This window comes from Cryptococcus neoformans, chromosome 12 (assembly GCF_000149245.1).
Source record: "Cryptococcus neoformans var. grubii H99 chromosome 12, complete sequence".
Lineage (NCBI taxonomy): Eukaryota > Fungi > Basidiomycota > Tremellomycetes > Tremellales > Cryptococcaceae > Cryptococcus > Cryptococcus neoformans.
This window is the reverse complement of record NC_026756.1, coordinates 490,581-508,676: the sequence shown is the minus strand read 5'-3', so window position 1 is coordinate 508,676 and position 18,096 is coordinate 490,581. Positions and strand designations below refer to the sequence as shown.

Here is an 18,096-nt window from a genome sequence, read left to right as displayed (position 1 = left end):
CGACTTGAGGATATGATCAACTTGAAGCCGTTTTATCATATTTGCCTTGCCCATAATATGGCATCACCTAGTTCTGCCTCGTCTTCCTCTTTTCTTGCAAAATGACTTTACATTCTCCTCATCTTGGCAAGCTACACATGTCTGTAAATCCCCCACACCTGCCCTTCCGCATACTCTCTTCTTTTTATCTCTGCCGACTCGGTACCTGCCCTGAAACAAATCGCCAAAGCACACGACATCTCCAGGGGGCCCGCCCTCCACCCTGTTCTCAAATCAATCTACTATCTCGCCATATGGTCCAAATACCGCTAAACTCTCTCCCCTTCGGGCTTTCAATTCAACTAGTACGCCCCGTTCCGAACGCGATTACCAACTCGGCCATCCTTATTGCGTATCCAACTATGTCAGCACATTCACTTTTGATATCCCATTAACCCCATGTTCCGATCTCTGGACAGTCGTGAAATTCGTGGCCAATCATCTATCCGACCAGCAGAATATCAAACATACCCGTATATCCATCGGAATGCTCAACAGTATCTCAGGAGGCGAACCCCCTCACTCCCAAATCGACCTTCATCGCCCCATCAAATGGGAGGATTTCTCCTTCAATGGGGCAGCGGCAGAGAAACCGTTCAGCAAAGCGACCAGTTTCTCAAACTTGGGGTACGTGCGTCTACCAGAAGGTGCGTTGAATTTGGCCTTGTTCCAAGTTTTGGGGGGCCCGCAAATGTCGGCTTTGCCGATTGTTATTGTAGGCCATGAAGGCGGGCCGAGGATACAGTTTGGACAGAGGGAGGGGCGGAAGAAAAGAAGGATGCGGAGGACGTGGAGAAGTTGTTCCAGGTTATCCCGAATAGGTTGGTGCAGGGGAAGAATAGCATCAGTGAGCTCGTCATGTCGGTCTGAGTCCGCTGCGTCCAGCGCATGTAGAGGTAGATACTCCTTTGAAGATAGAGAAGTAGACATAGAGAATAAAATTCATACTTTTTGTTTATAATCGAGACGGATTAATCATCTAACTGCACCATTAATGACCGTTACTCCGTTAAGCCTTGAGGTACTTGGCGTGGAACGCAACGTGTTCAGGACCAAAAGTCGAAATCTACCATCTTAATCAGCTCCTATCCCGATGTGGATGGGTCGCATTTCCCACAAACAAAAACTTACAAAGTAATAGGAATGATCATACCCATCTTGCATCCTTACCTCCACACCTTTCTTCCCCGCCTTTTCCAGCGTCTGTGGCTGCAGCTGGCCTTGCTTGAGGAACTGGTCATCTGTACCGACATCCACCAAGATCTTGGGTTCATCCGCAAACTGTGGAAGAAGCGCGGAAGAGTCGTAGGCGAGCCAGGAAGAGGAGGAGGAGAGATAGTTGCTGAATGCATTGATACCCCATGGAACGGCGGCGGGGTTGCTAGACGTTCGAGTAGGTGAGAAGGAGATGGGGGGAATGGAGAGAGGAAAAAGGACGTACCAGATGGGAGCAAAGGCAGAGGCAGACTTGAAAAGACCTGGGTTCTTAAGGTAGATGAACAGAGCACCGTGTCCTAGTCACGTGTTAGTCACAGCTTGGGTTAATATTCCGAAGTGACATACCACCCATGGAGTGTCCCATGATAGACCATTTGGAAAAGTCCTGTATCACATCAAAATCAGTAACGACCATCACCCCGGCATTTACGCTCACAAGGCCCAAGTTCGCCTCCTTCAACACCTCTGGTAATTCCTTGACAATCAAGTCATACATCTTATAATTTTTCTTCCATTTGTCTGCCTCGGCATTGATATAGAATCCTGCACCAGTACCCAACTGCCAATCATCATCCTCGCCTTCTACTCCCGCACCCCTAGGGCTAGTGTCAGGGAAAACGAGGGCGATCCCCTCTTTACCTGCAGTGTTAAGGAATCCTCCTTTCTGAGCACCAGTGTCCTCAGTACAGGTGAGACCTGCGAGGTAAAAGAGGACAGGGACTGGGGAATCAGGGGAAGCGGAGGAAGGGACGAAGACGTTGAATTGCGTGGGGAGGGCGAGGGAGGCGGAGGGGAATTTGTATTTTGTGAGGAAGCCTTCGGCAGCCTTGTTAGAAGAGAGTTTTTCGAGCTGAACCATGGCGTGTTGTTTAAGAGCAGTGAACGTTTGCAAGAGGAATAAGAGGACGGAGGGGACTTCGTTGACATATTCGTCAGCCGATGAACAAAGGCCACCTCCACCTGCCTCCACCCTCCCCCCGTTTTATAGATTTGCTTCCGCTTGTGCCGTCTAGATTCTGGTTCCGCTCGACGCCGCGATCCGCCGGTAAATAGAATGATTGATGGTGTCTGTTATTTCATGGTACATGGAGAGGGCCGAACACCCTAGTAAATCCCGTCTTTCTCTGTTTATCGTCCTGTCTGTCCATCGCCCAGGGCTCAATGATGCTCCTCTCTACCTTGCTCTGTGCCCAACATGTCCCTTCCTAGCTTCCACTTTATTCCCACCAAAGCATTGTCCACAGCTCCAGGAGCAGCTTATTGGTCTACTTTCCGCCGAGACCGATTTCTACGACGTCATCGCGATAAGTAAGACCAGCAACATCTCCAGTAGAGCGACCCCATGATATCATCACAGAAGCACATGCAACCAACAAACTTGCTACGAAAACGACGCCGCACTGCCTATCGAGTGGCATCGTCGTCATATACTTGGTGCAATGTGTATGCTGGCTCCAACATATGTATATATGTCAAGGACAGCAAAGATAAAGATAGCCGGAATCACTTTGAACGACCTCCATACTCGCCACTAAACTCAACAACTCCAAACAGCAGCAACACTATGCAGGCAGCCGTCAGTCTCGTCCAAGATTACATAGGCACAGAACCTACCTCCACCAAGGCTCCTTATAAACATCGTCAAGATGGATCAACTATGCGTGCTCTGGCATGGTTCGGCAAGGAGGACGTAAGGATGGTGGATGCTCCTATTCCTGATATCACCCAAGACACAGACGTTATTGTCAAGGTCACGGGTACTACTATCTGTGGATCAGACCTCCATCTCTATCATTCAGAGATGTTAGGCATGCAGAAGGGAGACATTTTGGGACATGAGTTTATGTGAGTATTTTATTATGTCCAAGGACTAAAAATGTAACCGGAGCAAGAACTGACCGTAATCGGGCCTATAGGGGTATCATCGATCGAGTCGGACCATCGGTTAGCCACCTGAAAATTGGAGACCGTGTAGTGGTGTCTTTCCAGATCGCTTGTGGTACTTGTCGATACTGTCAACAAAAGCTTTCATCCTTTTGCGATAAAACCAATGACTCGTCTGTCGTGGTTAACATGTGGGGTCAGAGGGATTCTGCTTTCTTTGGTTACAGTCATCTCAGTACGTTCCTTTCCTACCTTTTGAGAATGTGACATCCATCTGACAATGACTGCGTGCTCTAGCCGGAGGCTGGCCTGGTGGACAGTCGGAATATGTGCGAGTTCCCTTCGGTGAAGTCAATTGCTTAAAGGTACCGGCAGAAGTACCAGGTGCGTTTATTCGTCTTGAGATTATATCCCAAACATGAACAAAGGCTAACTTTTTTCATTTTTTTTTCAGATGAGCAAGCTCTTTGTAAGTCTTCCTTCAATAACGAGCAACGATGAGGCGATGATGGGCGCGTAATTAGGTGGTCGGGCGGAAGGTCTGTGGGGGTGAGACGGGGGCATGTCCTTTTCATGTGGGCGAATGCTTACAGAAATTTGAATAGATCTTTCTGATGTTCTTCCTACTTCGTATCACGCCGTCGTTGATACCGGTGTCCAAAAAGGCGACATCGTCGGTATCTGGGGCTTGGGACCTATCGGTGTAAGTCTCAATCTATCGAGAGGCTTCCTCTTCCCTTCCATTTGTTGATGGCAAGTACTCACTTTCTTAACATAGATCTGCTGTGTTAAATGGGCTCTCCTCAAGGGCGCATCTAAAGTCTACGCAATTGATACCAACCCTACACGACTTGCGCTTGCTAGGTCCCTTGGCCCAGAGGTAATCACTGTTGACTTTAAGGCTGAGGATGTCAAACAGCGAATTCATGGCGAGGTTCCTCAAGGTTTGGATGGTGAGTCAAAAAGCTCCCATCTCGTTTCCATTCTTCAATTATGAAGGGGTCACTGACGCATTATGTCTTTTGAATTTCAAAAGCGTGCATCGACGCTACTACCTTCCACGAACCCAAAACCTTCCTCCACAAAGTCGAAAAAGCTCTCATGCTCGAGACCGACGTCTCCGAAACACCCAACGAAATGATCTGGCTCGTTAAAAAGATGGGCCGAGTCGGGCTTATCGGCGTGTACACAGCTTACACCAACCATTTCAACATCGGTGCCCTCATGGAGAAGGGTGTGAGGTTTATCGGGAACGGGCAGGCACCCGTACATCTTTACTGGGAAGAGATTTTGCATGACTATATCATGACGGGCAAGTTTGATGTCGGGTTCATGATTAGTCATCGAGTGGATTTGGAGGATTTCCCACAGCTTTATGACAAGTTTGATAGGAGGGTTGCAGGTGTGGAGAAGGTATTCGTGCAGACCAAGGCTAGGTGCGTTCTTTGTCTATCGTCACCATGACGAAGGTTATGGGGCTGACTCTGTTATTGGTAGTGCACCCCCGGCCAAAGGTTTCCCGGGCCTCAGCAAGGTGGCCGATTGGGCAGACAAGATTATCTAAATACATTGTGGAGATTGATGTAGTAGGCGATGTAGGTTGTTGTGGTAAGCAAGAACAAAACAACGAAAGGATATAGGGTGGGTGCAAGTGGCAGTCAACATGTACAATTATATGGAACACTATTTAAACCTGACCACCAGCGACAGTGTACTCTGTATGTATGTACTCGTTCAATGAAGAGGTGAATTGGAATCAAATGGGTAGCAGTGTCTCATTTTCACCTGGGATCATCTTTCCGTTCGTGTGGTATATCAGATACATACGGCGTACAGAACACAACATACATCGATCCAGCAAAAGTGAACGCCGAGTGACGAGCTGATCGCCTCCTTATTTCATACCGCACCAGCTTATGACACTATAAGCCCTACTAAGCCCTGTAAAATCTCCGATTAAACACCAGGCTTGAGGCCGGCGCGACTCGAACGTGGTTAGTTGTCTTCATAGTTTTTACTTTATATGCTCTACCACTATTACAGAAGCTCATCCCACTCAGCGCAGGAAGGCGGACGACAAAGGCTAATTAACTTAGTTAGACGGACGAAAGTGCGCGACATTCATCAACAGTAGCAGTATAGTTACTACTACTCAGGAATGAAAGCAAGAAGTATCCACGCTATATAAGCAAGCGTACGCTTTTTCTAGATTCTAGAGGCTTTATAGCTCAGTGCTCAGCATTCACCACTCATCGCCCCTCCCCCCATCTACCTCCAACACGTCGCAACCGAACCAGTCCCTCGCTCGACCTATTGCATCAAAATGGGACCACGATGCAAAGAAGAAGGATCTGGAAGAGGGTTTTAGCTCGGAACGAGCTGCTTTTCGCCAAATTTCGGCAAAGCGTTCAAGCCCACTCATGTTGTGAGGAATTTCTTTGGCCATCACTGGCCAATAAGTGAGCAAGAGCGCTAATGCTCCTCACGTTTCTCCTGCAAGGCCACTGTCATTACCTTCTCTATCGATGGAATAACCATCTTATTAGGCTGTAAGATAGTTCAGGATAATGTGAAAGGAATTCCGACTTTTGCAATTGGACTCTGATCAGCTTCCTTCCAGCGACAAAAAAAATAAGTGACTTAATCCCGATAGCGGTCGCCCAGCTTACTCATACATCAAAATCAACTACATGTTTGGATGTTCTACAAGTGCCAATCTTCTTGAGCCATCTCGATCAAAATGCATTATCTTACACAACATCACCCCGTTCAGCTTCAAGCGAACTGCCCCTTCCAGGCTACCCCCTCGAACAACTGCCTATTAATGTTTATCTAAGCTGATTAATAGCTATCAATCATTATCGTTACCATTATCATTATCATCATCATCATCCTCTCGGTATTTAATCGGAGATTTTACAGGGCTTAGTGTCATAAGTATCTGTTTATACGCCACCACCGGCAAATAAAAAAGATCCCGTTCACGATTTATGTCATGTGGTGCTTTACAATTGAATCTCTTGTCAAAACTCTCCATTTCCTTATACCTCTTACATCTTCCATATTTTCACCTCTATTCTAACATTCAACATGTCCACCGAAGGCCAAGTGAGTATACTGTTCGCTCGTCAGGTAGACTTGTAACTGACATCGAGAAGGTTATCACTTGCAAGGCTGCCATCGCTTGGGAGGCTGGTATGTAAAGCCCTTGTGTCCCCTACATACCTTTACTGACCAAATGTCAGGCAAGCCCCTTTCTATTGAGACCGTTGAAGTTGCACCGCCGAAGGACGGCGAGGTCCGGATTAAGATCCTCTAGTACGTTTTCGTTACCGAACTCTATTCAAAAGATTTCTGACAAATGTATCTAGCACTGGTTTATGCCACACGTATGTTGCGTTAATTCTAAACGAGCGAGAGATCTAATTATTGTATTTTGCTTTGGCCCTAATAGTGATGCCTACACACTCTCCGGTAACGATCCTGAGGGAGCCTTCCCCGTCATCCTTGGACACGAGGGTGGTGGTATCGTCGAGTCTGTCGGCAAGGGTGTTGACGAAGTCAAGGTTGGCGACCACGTTGTCCCTCTCTACACTGCTGGTACGTATTCAAAATACATGTCTAGGGACGAAGCTGGAAGGGGCAGAGAAAACAAGACATTAGGAGAATAGTTGCGAAACAAGCTTGGTGGCACAAAGGGGCAGGTACAAGGAGGCAGGGGTAGGGGAGAAGATGGTGCTTACAACGAGCTATCGCTGACAAATCATTGCACAGAATGCAGAGAATGCAAATTCTGCAAGTCTGGAAAGACCAATCTCTGTGGTCGTGTGCGAGCTACCCAGGGTAAGGGTGTGATGCCTGATGGGACTTCCCGATTCAAGTGCAAGGGTCAAGACATCTTGCACTTTGTAAGCTTTCCTTCTTTTTTCTTCCTCCATGGCCTACTTCCTGACCGTCGTAATAGATGGGTTGCTCCACTTTCTCTCAGTACACCGTCGTCTCCAAGTTCTCCGTCGTCGCCATCAACCCTAAAGCTCCTCTCAAAACTTCTTGTCTCCTTGGTTGCGGTATCACCACAGGTTACGGTTCTGCCACCAAGTCTCCTGGTATCGAAGGCTCTAACGTCGCCATCTTTGGTGTTGGCTGTGTCGGCTTGAGTGTCTTGCAGGGTGCTAAGGCCAAGGGCTGCAAGAGGATCTTTGCTATTGACACCAACCCAAAGAAGAAGGAGTGGGCCGAGAAGTTTGGTGCCAGTGAGTCTTTACCTTATAATTCTCTTCCATTAAGCTCATGTGGGTATGTGCAGCCGACTTTGTTAACCCCAAGGACCTTCCCGAGGGCAAGACCATTGTCGATTACCTAATCGAGGAGACTGACGGTGGTCTCGACTTCACCTTTGACGCTACTGGTAACGTCGGCGTGATGCGAAACGCTCTCGAGGCTTGCCATAAGGGTTGGGGTGTGTGCAACATTATCGGTGTCGCCCCCGCAGGTGCCGAAATCTCTACTCGACCGTAAGCTCTTCCCCGCATAATTTTCCACATACTATTGACTGATATATTCGGGTGAATAGATTCCAGCTTGTCACTGGTCGAGTGTGGAAGGGTACAGCGTTTGGTGGCGTCAAGGGCCGAACCGAACTTCCTGGTATTGTGGAAGACTATCTCGCGGGCAAGCTTTGGGTCAACGAGTTTGTCACCCACAATGAGACTTTGGAAGGCATCAACAAGGGCTTCGATGACATGCACGTGAGTTATTTCTTGTGGATAGGTGAGATAAGTGATGGTACTGATGGCCCAATTTTTTTTTTCAGGCTGGTGACTGCATTCGATGCGTCGTCGACATGGGCTTCAACGAGGCTCCTTAGGTTGTTACAATAGCGTCGCATTTTGGAACTGAGGGCGAATCCTTTCAGTAACTCAACTTCATTAACATAGTAAAAGCATTAAAAGCGGGATGTACACTCATGTGGTGCTTTTGTTTCTGATTGCTAACCATTGTCAAAGATCCTAAAATAATAGCAGATGTGAAGAAACAACGGGTGCATAAAAACACTACTCTACAACGCACACTTCCTTTCCTTTCGAATTTCTAATGACTACAAGCAAAATAACGTAAGACTGAAAAATAGACTGCTTACCAGAGACCTTCAGTACGGACATCTACATTTACTCTTCTCGAAACAATCTCCCGACAGAATTAACTCCATAAACCTCGCTGACGCCTTCCTTCCGCCCCCGGCGCTTCGTCCACATCAATCGCCATCGGCCCCAATCCAAACCCTTGGGCATCCAACAACTCATGCTCATCATCCTCCTGACTAACAGCCGTATGGCCTTGCCCTCTCAGTCCACCCCACAGACCCAACCCTCTCCTTCCCTGGAGACGAGAGCCGTGCTGACCGAGGAAACCTTCTTGAATATGACGAGCGCCTTGCCAGGCGTTTATGAACGGTGACGTCCAGTAGGATAGTTGGGTGGGACCGGGTTGGGCGGGAGCTGGGGTGGTAGATGCGTTAATAGATTCATCGGCTTCCGCTGCGGGCGCGCCATTTCCTCCATTCTCAGCAGCTGAGTTAGCTGCCGCAGCCGCCTGTGCAGCCTCGCTCTCCTGTTGGGCAGCCCTCAGCCCCCTCTCAAACCTCTTGACTCTCCACCAACCACCGACGCTTGTCAACACGATAAACCACCCGATGCTCATGAGGAAAAAACTAAACCACTCATTCGCACGCCCCACATCCGCAGCCGAGGGAAGATTTAGCATCTGGGTGAGGGTTGTGTTATGAGCCATAGCCCACATTTCTGCTTCATGTGTGTTGTGCACAATGGTGACAGGTCCGTTCTCCCCTGTGCCTGGTTCCCTAAATTGAGCAGGCCATGGAGAGGCTCCAGGGCCCCAGATGGCTTCGATGGCATTCTCCGCAATCTCCTCGTCGGATGGAACATGGTTAGCGGGAGGATCGGGGTCGGATGGATCGGAGGAAGCAGCGGGGAAGGCGTTGTTCTTCATGAGGTCTTGCGCCTTCGAACGGAGGTTTAAACCGACTTGGATAAGAGTGAGACCCAAACCAGCACGTGAGCCGTACTTGGCAGCATGGGTAGTATGAAGGACGTAGGTGAGGAGGAAACCAACGAATTGGAAGGATGCAGAGACAACCACTTTTCGCTCGTCAGATTATGCTCTGTATAGATCAATAGGAAGACTTACAATTCCAGAGGAAGCTGAAAAAGTTGCCGCTCGGCATACCGTCAATAAGGATTTCATCACCGCTGATAGAACTAGACAAGGGGCCGAAAGGAGAACTAGAGGAGGGTAGGACGACGGTGGTATCCCAATACGGTGGGACAGCATCTCGAAGAGCCGCTTGATATGACTAGATACTGTTAGTATTGAATGAGACGCCACAAAAAGACTTTGTACCTACTGGAGGCGCGTCTTTTGACTCGTCCTCGGGAACATACTGCAAACCCCCTTCGCCTTCAGCCATTATGTGCCTATCAGGCCTCGCAGCCAAATTGTCAAACACTCCGCTCATTCCTCCTCCGACCGCTCGACCTGCAGATGGAGCCGGTGACTGTTGACGCGGTAAAAACGACGACGGCAACAGACCCCCGAGGAAATGCCGCGGTGGAGCTCCCCTCGGCCGAGCAGGGACTGTCGTAGGGATGATTCCATGCGAATTGCCTGGTGCTGGATTATGTGCAGAATAAGGTTCAAAAGGAGGTGGAGATGGTGGCGGCAACGTCTGCTTATGCAGTCAGCCTGGCTGTACTGTGCTGGATAGGCGTACAAAAATGCATGCTCACATAATCACGCTCAAAGTCGTAATCGCCTGGCATCCCCCGGTCTCTAGTACTACTTAACAGTCCATGCATCTCACCTTGGTCGGATTCATCATTGTCAGCATCGGGACCATCAAAGGCAGCATCCATTTCTCCAGGGTCAGGCATTGATGCATGTCGTCGTGGACGATGGCGGGAGCTGCGAGCAGAATGGATAGATGTTTGCGCAGAGCTTTCTGGGCCGGCCGATGATTCTAACTCCCCCAGGATAGGGTCATATTGTGACATTTTGATATACTATTTGATTGGTCAGCCCTGTTTCGTAGCACACAACCAAAAAAAACACAATAAGGATAAGGTGTGGTATCAGAGGGTGGTGCATGAGTCTGTAGCTCACATTGCGGCCTCGTCGTCGAAATCGAACGCGAACGTTGAAATGAGACAGAAAACCAGTAGCGACTCTATGTATAATCTTCTAAAGTGGATGGGAAAAGAGAATGAATAGACGGAATGGAAAATGACTCACAAGTTTAAAGTGTGCCCTTGGGGCTCACAGCCCGATAGAAGTGAGCGTGCAAAAAGAGAAGTCGTGGCAAACGAGCCAAGATATGAGAAATACAAACAAACAACGAGAAAGAAGGATAAAAGAGAAAGAGAAAGAAAGAAACAAGCCAAGAAAGGCGATGATGTTGACCAGCCATCCGCCCTCCGCCAAACTGAATCAAAACGCCGAAATCCCGCAAGCTTACGTGGCTGGCGCCGGAACCTTTTTTCCATAAAAAAACATATAAAGAAATGACAGAACAACAGCAGAAATGCTGCAGTGAAATGGAGATTATAAAAAAACTCCGCTTCTATCTCTAATTCCTGGGAAAGTATCGAAATGCGTCAGAATGCCGCTTGTTTCGTTTATTATTATTGCAGTGTATGAGTAGAGCCGGTCTGTGTTTGTTCACCTTCGTTGAGATTTGAGTTTCAACAGTCGGTCCTCTCCATCGCCAATAAAATGTGCGTGATATGGTTTGGTTCAACAAATTGTACCTGTAGTGTCGAGGAATCGACGATCGTGGATCTTTATCCTCGTGGTAGCGAAGAAGTGTCTTTCAAATGATGTTAATCGCCTCCTGAATATTCTACAAATGTTTTCATGATCATTTCATCACGAGCAACAGATGATTCAATCAATCACTGTTGCCAGACGACTCCAACGGCGAATTATTGCACGCTAATACGACTGTTCCTCGCGCACGAAACTAATACTATTTGGAATCTTATTATTATTTAACAGCTAAAAGGATGTGGGAATGTGCCAGCAGCGTACTGTGGATATTGTGTTGTTAGCATGAGGTTATGCTTACCATCTTAAAGCAACTTACCCCTGCCTTAATACTCTCAACAGCACTATACGGGCCCAAATGGGTAATTGCAATACTCAGAACGATCTGATAGTATAATGAGCCAGAAGTTCATGTGATAGTGAGACGGAGGATAGGAGTCTTACCGCGATTATGGAGCAGATGAAGAGGAACTTTTTCATGGGGGTGTTAACTGCCCTCGATTCATCGTTTTTGGCAAACAAGGGATGGATATCGTAGAACCAAATAAAGCCGCAGAGACCAAATGTGAACCAAACACTGGACAAGGAGGAAATGATCGTAAGAAGTTGGTTAAAGAACTTGTGAAGATTGTCAGCAGACTGTATTGCTCATGTCATTTTTCGGAGAGGATGTGATTTACAGGAATCAACTCCGCGGTAATAAAACCGACAGTCCACATGAAGGCCACTAGATATACAACATAAGCGGATTGGCAGTTGAACATGCATGTGATAAAGGTGAAGGAATCGGGAGTGTTCAATTGAATGACGCCGAGTTCCAGCGAACAATTCACAATCTATTAATTAATAACCTCCACCGCAAGCAAAAGGCGGCAAGGGCCGAATGTGATCGGAGCACCGTTTGTGCCGCTGCTCGAACGCGTTTGTTTTGACCGAATACGTACAACTTGATTAAAATCCAGTCAACTTTTTCTCACCTCTTTCCTCAACAACTCTTGCCACCCGACTCTTGACATGTCCGACGATGAGTTTGGAGATGACTCGATTTTCTTGGATGATTCTTTTTTGCGACAGGTTGACAACATCTCTGCGCAAGCGACGGCGGGCTTAAGCTCTTCGAGAAACGAAGGGTTACGACCGGCGTCAAGTATCGCTCGAAACTCCCGGTTGGCAACAACCGTAAGCAGGACGGCCTCTCATAATGAGGTTTCACCAAATAGATCGCAGAATGCGCATGGCGTGGGAAGGACCTTCTCAGCGCCCGGGCCTATGTCTGAGCCTTTATCACTGCAACGCCCGGCGGCGATCTCAAGGCAACAAACGATGTCAAAGATTCCTCTCCAACCCTCTTCCGACGACTATGACATGATGGACATTCCAACCGAATCACTGGCCGCTTTTGACGCCGTCATCGCCAATCCTCTGAAAAAGCCTTCCCGCCCCGCCTTGTCTGGTTTCCCTCCAAAGCCCAGCCACAGTACTTCGTCGTCTCGTAATACGAGTGCACCCTCTCGTCACCCCAGTTCCTCAAACAAGCAGGACAATTTCCATCAAACTCATCTTAACTGGCGCTCTGAACCTCGATATACCAAAGGCAAGAGATGGGACAGGACGCAGTTTGCCAAGACCGGTAGACGTATCATTTCTCTAGCTGGACGAGATAAGGTTTTTGGAGGGAAAGGGAAAGAGAGGGAGATTTTAGCTCCTGGATGGGAAGATGATGCTATTGATGAAGAGCAGCTTATGGATGATGACATGGGTGATGTATTGGCCCCTGCACCCAGAGATTTTAGTAAGCGTAACCGCCCCTTTTTGAGAGCTCAGTTGACAAAAACGCCGATAGATGCTCCTTATGGACCTCAAAGGCAATTGCCATCTAAAGCGACAATAGACACCTACATATACCCCACCAATCATCCTAAGCGAGATTATCAATTTGAGATCATACGAAATTGCTTTTTGGACAACACTCTCGTTGCTCTTCCTACCGGTTTAGGAAAAACCTTTGTGGCTGGCGTTGTTATGCTGAATTGTAAGCGATTCTTAACCCGGCATTCACTAATCTATGCAGTCTATCGCTGGTTTCCAACTGGCAAAATCGTATTTCTTGCTCCTACTCGACCTCTTGTGGCCCAACAAATTGAAGCTTGTCAACTTTCTTGTGGTATACCTAGTAACGATGCAGCAGTTATGACAGGTGAAGGCGGGTCGAGAAAAAGTCGCGAGCGCCTGGTGAGATGCATTAGGTAACCCTGGATACGAAAAATACTGATGATGAACAGTGGGAGGAAAAGAGAGTATTTTACTGCACACCGCAAACGCTAGATAACGATCTGAAGAATGGTGCAGTAGATCCGCGGGACATTGTCCTTGTGGTCTTTGGTACGTCCCGTCTAACGTATCGACCAACAACTAACCATCGTCTAGACGAGGCTCACAAAGCCACTGGCAATTACGCCTACACCACAATTGTCGCCTACATAACAGCCCATCACCCTTACTTTCGTATTTTGGCTTTGACTGCTACTCCAGGAGCCGATGTGGAAAAGGTGCAGAATGTGGTCGACGCACTTCATATTTCGAGAATTGAAATTCGAGAAGCTGAGGCACCGGAAATCAGGAAGTACATGAACACTAAGGTAGGTTTGATGTCGGAGAGAGCTGCAATTGACTTTCTACCCAGCACATTGAAAAACATGTTGTACCCATGTCAGACGTAATTGTTGACTTCCGTGACCGTTTATCTGCACTCATGGTGGTAAGATGCTCCCTTTTTATTTCTGTTCTTTTTCTCCAGCGCGTACGCTCACGCCCATCAGCCGTTCATCAAAAAACTTGTCGACAAGGACATCCTCACTGAACGCGATCTTGACGCCAAACGCCTGCGCCCATTCAGAATTACCGCTAAGAAGATGGAATTGGGAAAGTCAGGGCAAAGGTGGGCCTTTGGGCCACTGGGAGTATTGGACAAGATGGCGAGAGCAATGAGCCACCTCGTAAGTTTAATAATGCCATATATCATACAGCTACTGATCTGGACTAGCTGGAGTTCTCTCTAGGCATGTTTCATTCTTCACTTGACGAGATGGTGTCCACTAGCGGCAAGTCTAAGGCAGGCGCTGGCGGCGCCAATAGTATTGCCAATAACTTTGAGTTTCAACGTCTTCAAAGGGATGTCTCGCAGGAGCTCAGCTCAATCAAGATTGGGAGAAATGGGAAGACGGGTGCTGATCGCCATCCAAAGATGCAAAAAGCACTTGAACTGGTGAATAAATTTTGCTTGCGCTTTTGGTCTACAAACGCTGATGTTGCCAGATGCTTGCACATTTCTCTCAGGCGGAAGAGGAAGAAAATACTTTGGGTCAGAAGAATAACACTCGAGCTATGGTATTTTGCTCTTTGCGACCTTGTGTGATGGAACTGGTTGTATGTATTTTCGCACTCGTTTTGATCGTTGGCTGACTCCCAAGATAAGGACATGTTTAATGAACATTCCAATTTGTTGAGAGCGACCAAGTTTGTAGGGCAGGCGCATGGTAAGGATGAGAGAGATAAAGGGTTCAATCAAAAGGAGCAGAAAAAGGCGTGTTAAAATAATCAGTTCCACGGGGAAGAGCTAATGGAAAATAGACCATAAACGAATTCAAAGCAGGCAGATTCAATATTCTAGTTTCCACATCCATTGGTGAAGAAGGATTGGATATCGGTGAAGTCGATTTTGTGGTGCTTTACGATATGCCAAAGCAGTCTATCAAACTTGTCGGTACAGTTCTTTTCTCGAAAACGATTGCTGACTGCCATTAGCTGCAACGTATCGGGCGTACTGGCCGTAAACGTGATGGCATAGTTCACGTACTCATGTCTGAAAACCGAGAAGACACGAACTGGGACACGGCACAACAAACTCATCGCGACATTCAAGAAGAAATCCTTCACTCACGTAACTTAGAGCTGTTCGAAGACGTTGAACCTCTCATCCCTAATCGCAGAATGCCGGAGTGCTTGGAGCAGGTCATGCCTGTTGATCCTTGGAATCCCGATGATCCCCAATACAAGAAGATGATGGACGAGGGAGAGAAAGAACTGAGGCGGATGCAAAGAGCCCACCAGCCGCCGGTGAGCAGAAAGAAGAAGAAGCCGATGGTAGACGAAGTACCGGTGAATGCGAGAGGTTTCACAAGTGTGCGAGACCTTTTGAGAGAGGCTGATAAAGTGCTCCTGAGACCAGATACAGAAGAAGAGGATGAAGAAGCTGGTGGCAGCAAAAGCAAAGGCAAGGATAAGAGCAAGGCGAAAGCAAAGGATCCGGCTGTACCAAAGATCAAGCACAGAGCTAGGAAGAGGGCGAGAACCCCTTCCCCTATACAGACTGAATCGGAAGCCGGAGAAGATCAAAGCTTGGAAGCGTTGTTTGCTGCTCAGGAGAAAGAGGATCGTACAGGAGAACCGTCATCGAAGAGGAAGGCCCCGGTCGCAAAGGCTGCGTTAATCACGAAACGGCCCCGAAAGTCTTCACCTGATCTTTCAACCTCTTCGTCGGCGGAAACTAAATCTGTTGGGAGAACATTCTTTTCCACAGGGGTATCTACTCTCGATGCCCTCAAGGCTGGGCATGGTGCAGTATCTGATGCTGACTTGGACAATATTCCTGTATCGCCTCCACCAGCCCCATTTTCAAAAGCTCCAACTTCTCAACCCCCATCGGACTTTCCAGAGCATGCGAAAGCAATACAACAGAAGACCATCCAGCAGAAGAGAGCAGAAGCGGCAGAGAAGAGACGTTTGGCGGAAGCTAGAGCCGCTGAAGCGCGACAAAAGCATGTACAGCGACCGCTGCAACAGCAAAATCAACAAATCACAGAGCAAGACCAAGCAGGGCTGGATTTTTTCCATGCTGAGGGGCCCTTACGCCGTGGTTTAGACCCCCCTGTAGCCGCCTCCTCATCATCGGAGAAAGCACTTTCTTTGTCTCCCGAAAAGCCGCGCTTCTCTTCGCCCAGCAGAGATACCATTGATGACGAAATTGTATTACCCCGTTCACCTCAACACGTCAACACCGGTATTACAGCCTCTTCCAAACCCACAGGAAATAAATTGTCGCCACGAACTGCTGCTGCTGCAGGTTTCAGCCAAATTGATCCTATTGATCTCTCATGGGACGACGACGATGATGAGGCCGATGCTGCCAATTGGCAGGTCTCTCCTTCCCGTCCTGTACGCCCCTTGTTACCTAAAACCCCTTGTAGCAGTGTGAACACCAGACCTGATATGCCTCCGCCCCCCATACCAACATCTGCGAAAAAGGACATAATAGTCTCATCGCCTTTTGCTCCCCCTTCGGTACCGAGATCCATGAGTACACCTGTTGGAGACACACAGTTCCCTGTGAGAAGGCTAGGCATGGCCAGGAGGCGGGTCATCCTGCCTTCTTCTGAAGACAATGATTCGCCTGTCGGACCATCTAGAAATACTAATGCCAACCCCTCTAGGGCGCAATTGCTAGGAGGAGTGGTAGACCCTGACTCTTCTCCCATGGTGGCAATGGGTGGTAGAAGAGGGCCAGGAAGGCTGCGAAGGAGAATAGCAATTGATACGAACAGCTCTCCTGTGCGAGATGAACCCAGTAGCAGATTTGAACGGCCGCGAGACAGAATGAGTGACAGGGAAAGAAGAAGAGAAGATGGAAGACAAGGAGGTAAGAAGAAGAAGAAGGGGCCAATAGGAAATTTCGTGAGTGCATTAATAATGAAGTTGTGGACTTAGTTGACTCCGAGTGGATTAGATGGATCTCGACGCTGAGCTTTCCGGAAACGATTCGGGTGATACTTCTGAGCATTCAGCTTCCTCTGTCGCAACTTCATCTGACCTCAATTTCGCGAACGACTTCGCTGCTACACAAGCACCAAAAGGCTATAATCAACAAGCTGTATACCTTGCCGGTCTTAGCACCCAAGCTCTAGGCCATGGCCTCCAGTTCAAGAGAGACATAGCCAAAGAACGGGAGGAATTTATCCAAAGAGCAAGGCGACCTGTGTATATTACTGACGAAGAGGATGGAGGACCGAGAGGGAGAAACAGTGAGGACGAGTACGAACTTGGCAGCTTTATAGTAGATGATGACGAGGATGTAGGCGTCATTTGTAAGTCGAATTTCTCTCGACTTTCGCGAATTATTCACTTAACGAGCGATTTAGCTCTAAGCGACCCACTTTTCGATTAGCAAAGCGACATCAAATCCATCTAGCTTTCAATAACTGATTATGTTTCTAGATCGAATATGTTGTAAACATCTGTGCTCTTATCATATTTTGTGTGTTGCATGAATTACATCATCATCTAATGGAATGGACTCTTTATGCATGCAAGATATATGTATACTACATGCTTGGTATAGCCGTTGATCTTCATATTAATTTACACAGCAGCTCTGGCATGCCAGAGCCATCACAGATCCTTGGGTACGACAGAGAAACCCCGAACATGCGTTTTAGCCTTACTTTGTCCCTCAATATTGCTTCTTCGTTTGTCTGCCTCTTCAATCGTCTCTGAAATTTCCTCCGCTTCCTTCGATTCTTCCAGCTCCATTTTCTCGCTTGCTCGCTCTGATGGCGGGCCTGCACCCTCGACACCATCCACTATGTCATCGTCAATCCAGCCAACCTTCCTCTCCTTTGCTGAGAAATCTTCTTGCGCCATCGTGATTGGCTCTAGTACTGGAAGGCCCATGGGCGGACCCATCAACTTGGCATCCTCCACTCTCTGACGATCAACATCACCAATAGTGACACCTCTCATTCTGCTCTCCAATTTATGCAATATGGGCTCAGTGACAGGTGATAAACCTGGAAAACTGGTTGAACGACGCCTGACTTCCCTGTCCTCCTCCGATCTTGGCAGCTGGTCTTCCTCATCCCGTATTTTCTGCCTTTTGCTAGGAGTAGCGATTGCCTCTCCCTTGGCAGTGTGTCTTTCCGCCGATCGCCAAATATTGGCCTCTATCCCGGCTAATTGTATGAGTGTTGGACGTTCAAGTTTGAGCTCAAAAAGATCGAGAATAAAACGCCGAACAGGGGCCTGGAAATGATTTGTGGAAATGGTTCGTAAAGCCCGGTGGAA

General features: G+C 48.0%; 7 protein-coding genes; 3 read left to right on the top strand and 4 right to left on the bottom strand.

The window, feature by feature from the left end:
* Nucleotides 1–955: 955 nt before the first annotated feature.
* On the bottom strand, nt 956–2,329 carry CNAG_06170 (S-formylglutathione hydrolase). XM_012197792.1 has 5 exons: nt 1,694–2,329; nt 1,603–1,642; nt 1,481–1,553; nt 1,171–1,420; nt 956–1,105 (listed from the first exon to the last, which is right to left on the bottom strand). The coding sequence occupies exons 1-5, from the start codon at nt 2,114–2,116 to the stop codon at nt 1,049–1,051; spliced, it is 843 nt and encodes a 280-aa protein (XP_012053182.1). The 5' UTR covers nt 2,117–2,329; the 3' UTR covers nt 956–1,048.
* A 366-nt stretch (nt 2,330–2,695) lies between these two features.
* On the top strand, nt 2,696–5,895 carry CNAG_06169 (hypothetical protein). XM_012197791.1 has 9 exons: nt 2,696–3,102; nt 3,174–3,376; nt 3,439–3,525; nt 3,596–3,610; nt 3,747–3,844; nt 3,920–4,094; nt 4,178–4,577; nt 4,639–5,135; nt 5,202–5,895. Exons 1-8 carry the CDS (start codon nt 2,822–2,824, stop codon nt 4,703–4,705), a joined length of 1,326 nt encoding a protein of 441 aa, XP_012053181.1. The 5' UTR covers nt 2,696–2,821; the 3' UTR covers nt 4,706–5,135; nt 5,202–5,895.
* Nucleotides 5,896–6,161: 266 nt separating this feature from the next.
* On the top strand, nt 6,162–8,193 carry CNAG_06168 (S-(hydroxymethyl)glutathione dehydrogenase). XM_012197790.1 has 10 exons: nt 6,162–6,249; nt 6,300–6,336; nt 6,387–6,459; nt 6,513–6,530; nt 6,596–6,741; nt 6,916–7,049; nt 7,106–7,394; nt 7,448–7,655; nt 7,715–7,889; nt 7,955–8,193. Exons 1-10 carry the CDS (start codon nt 6,232–6,234, stop codon nt 8,006–8,008), a joined length of 1,152 nt encoding a protein of 383 aa, XP_012053180.1. The 5' UTR covers nt 6,162–6,231; the 3' UTR covers nt 8,009–8,193.
* Nucleotides 8,089–10,686, bottom strand: CNAG_06167 (metal homeostatis protein bsd2). XM_012197789.1 has 5 exons: nt 10,450–10,686; nt 9,948–10,220; nt 9,566–9,886; nt 9,349–9,514; nt 8,089–9,299 (listed from the first exon to the last, which is right to left on the bottom strand). Exons 2-5 carry the CDS (start codon nt 10,209–10,211, stop codon nt 8,341–8,343), a joined length of 1,710 nt encoding a protein of 569 aa, XP_012053179.1. The 5' UTR covers nt 10,212–10,220; nt 10,450–10,686; the 3' UTR covers nt 8,089–8,340.
* Nucleotides 10,687–11,048: 362 nt separating this feature from the next.
* CNAG_08019 (hypothetical protein) lies at nt 11,049–11,780 on the bottom strand. XM_012197874.1 has 4 exons: nt 11,661–11,780; nt 11,425–11,598; nt 11,300–11,365; nt 11,049–11,243 (listed from the first exon to the last, which is right to left on the bottom strand). The coding sequence occupies exons 1-4, from the start codon at nt 11,742–11,744 to the stop codon at nt 11,205–11,207; spliced, it is 363 nt and encodes a 120-aa protein (XP_012053264.1). The 5' UTR covers nt 11,745–11,780; the 3' UTR covers nt 11,049–11,204.
* Nucleotides 11,781–11,925: 145 nt separating this feature from the next.
* On the top strand, nt 11,926–17,346 carry CNAG_06166 (ATP-dependent DNA helicase MPH1). The gene is made up of 14 exons (XM_012197640.1): nt 11,926–12,772; nt 12,824–13,012; nt 13,052–13,212; nt 13,263–13,362; nt 13,408–13,619; nt 13,664–13,738; nt 13,800–13,976; nt 14,024–14,245; nt 14,296–14,406; nt 14,456–14,563; nt 14,611–14,739; nt 14,785–16,710; nt 16,763–17,120; nt 17,175–17,346. Exons 1-14 carry the CDS (start codon nt 11,995–11,997, stop codon nt 17,198–17,200), a joined length of 4,572 nt encoding a protein of 1,523 aa, XP_012053030.1. The 5' UTR covers nt 11,926–11,994; the 3' UTR covers nt 17,201–17,346.
* Nucleotides 17,311–18,096, bottom strand: part of CNAG_06165 (sterility protein Ste20) — a 6,150-nt gene continuing 5,364 nt past the window's right edge. Inside the window, exon 23 of the mRNA XM_012197639.1 lies at nt 17,311–18,096. This exon is cut by the window's right edge and continues 43 nt beyond it. Within this exon, the coding sequence (XP_012053029.1) occupies nt 17,425–18,096 (672 nt within the window). The 3' untranslated portion in view covers nt 17,311–17,424.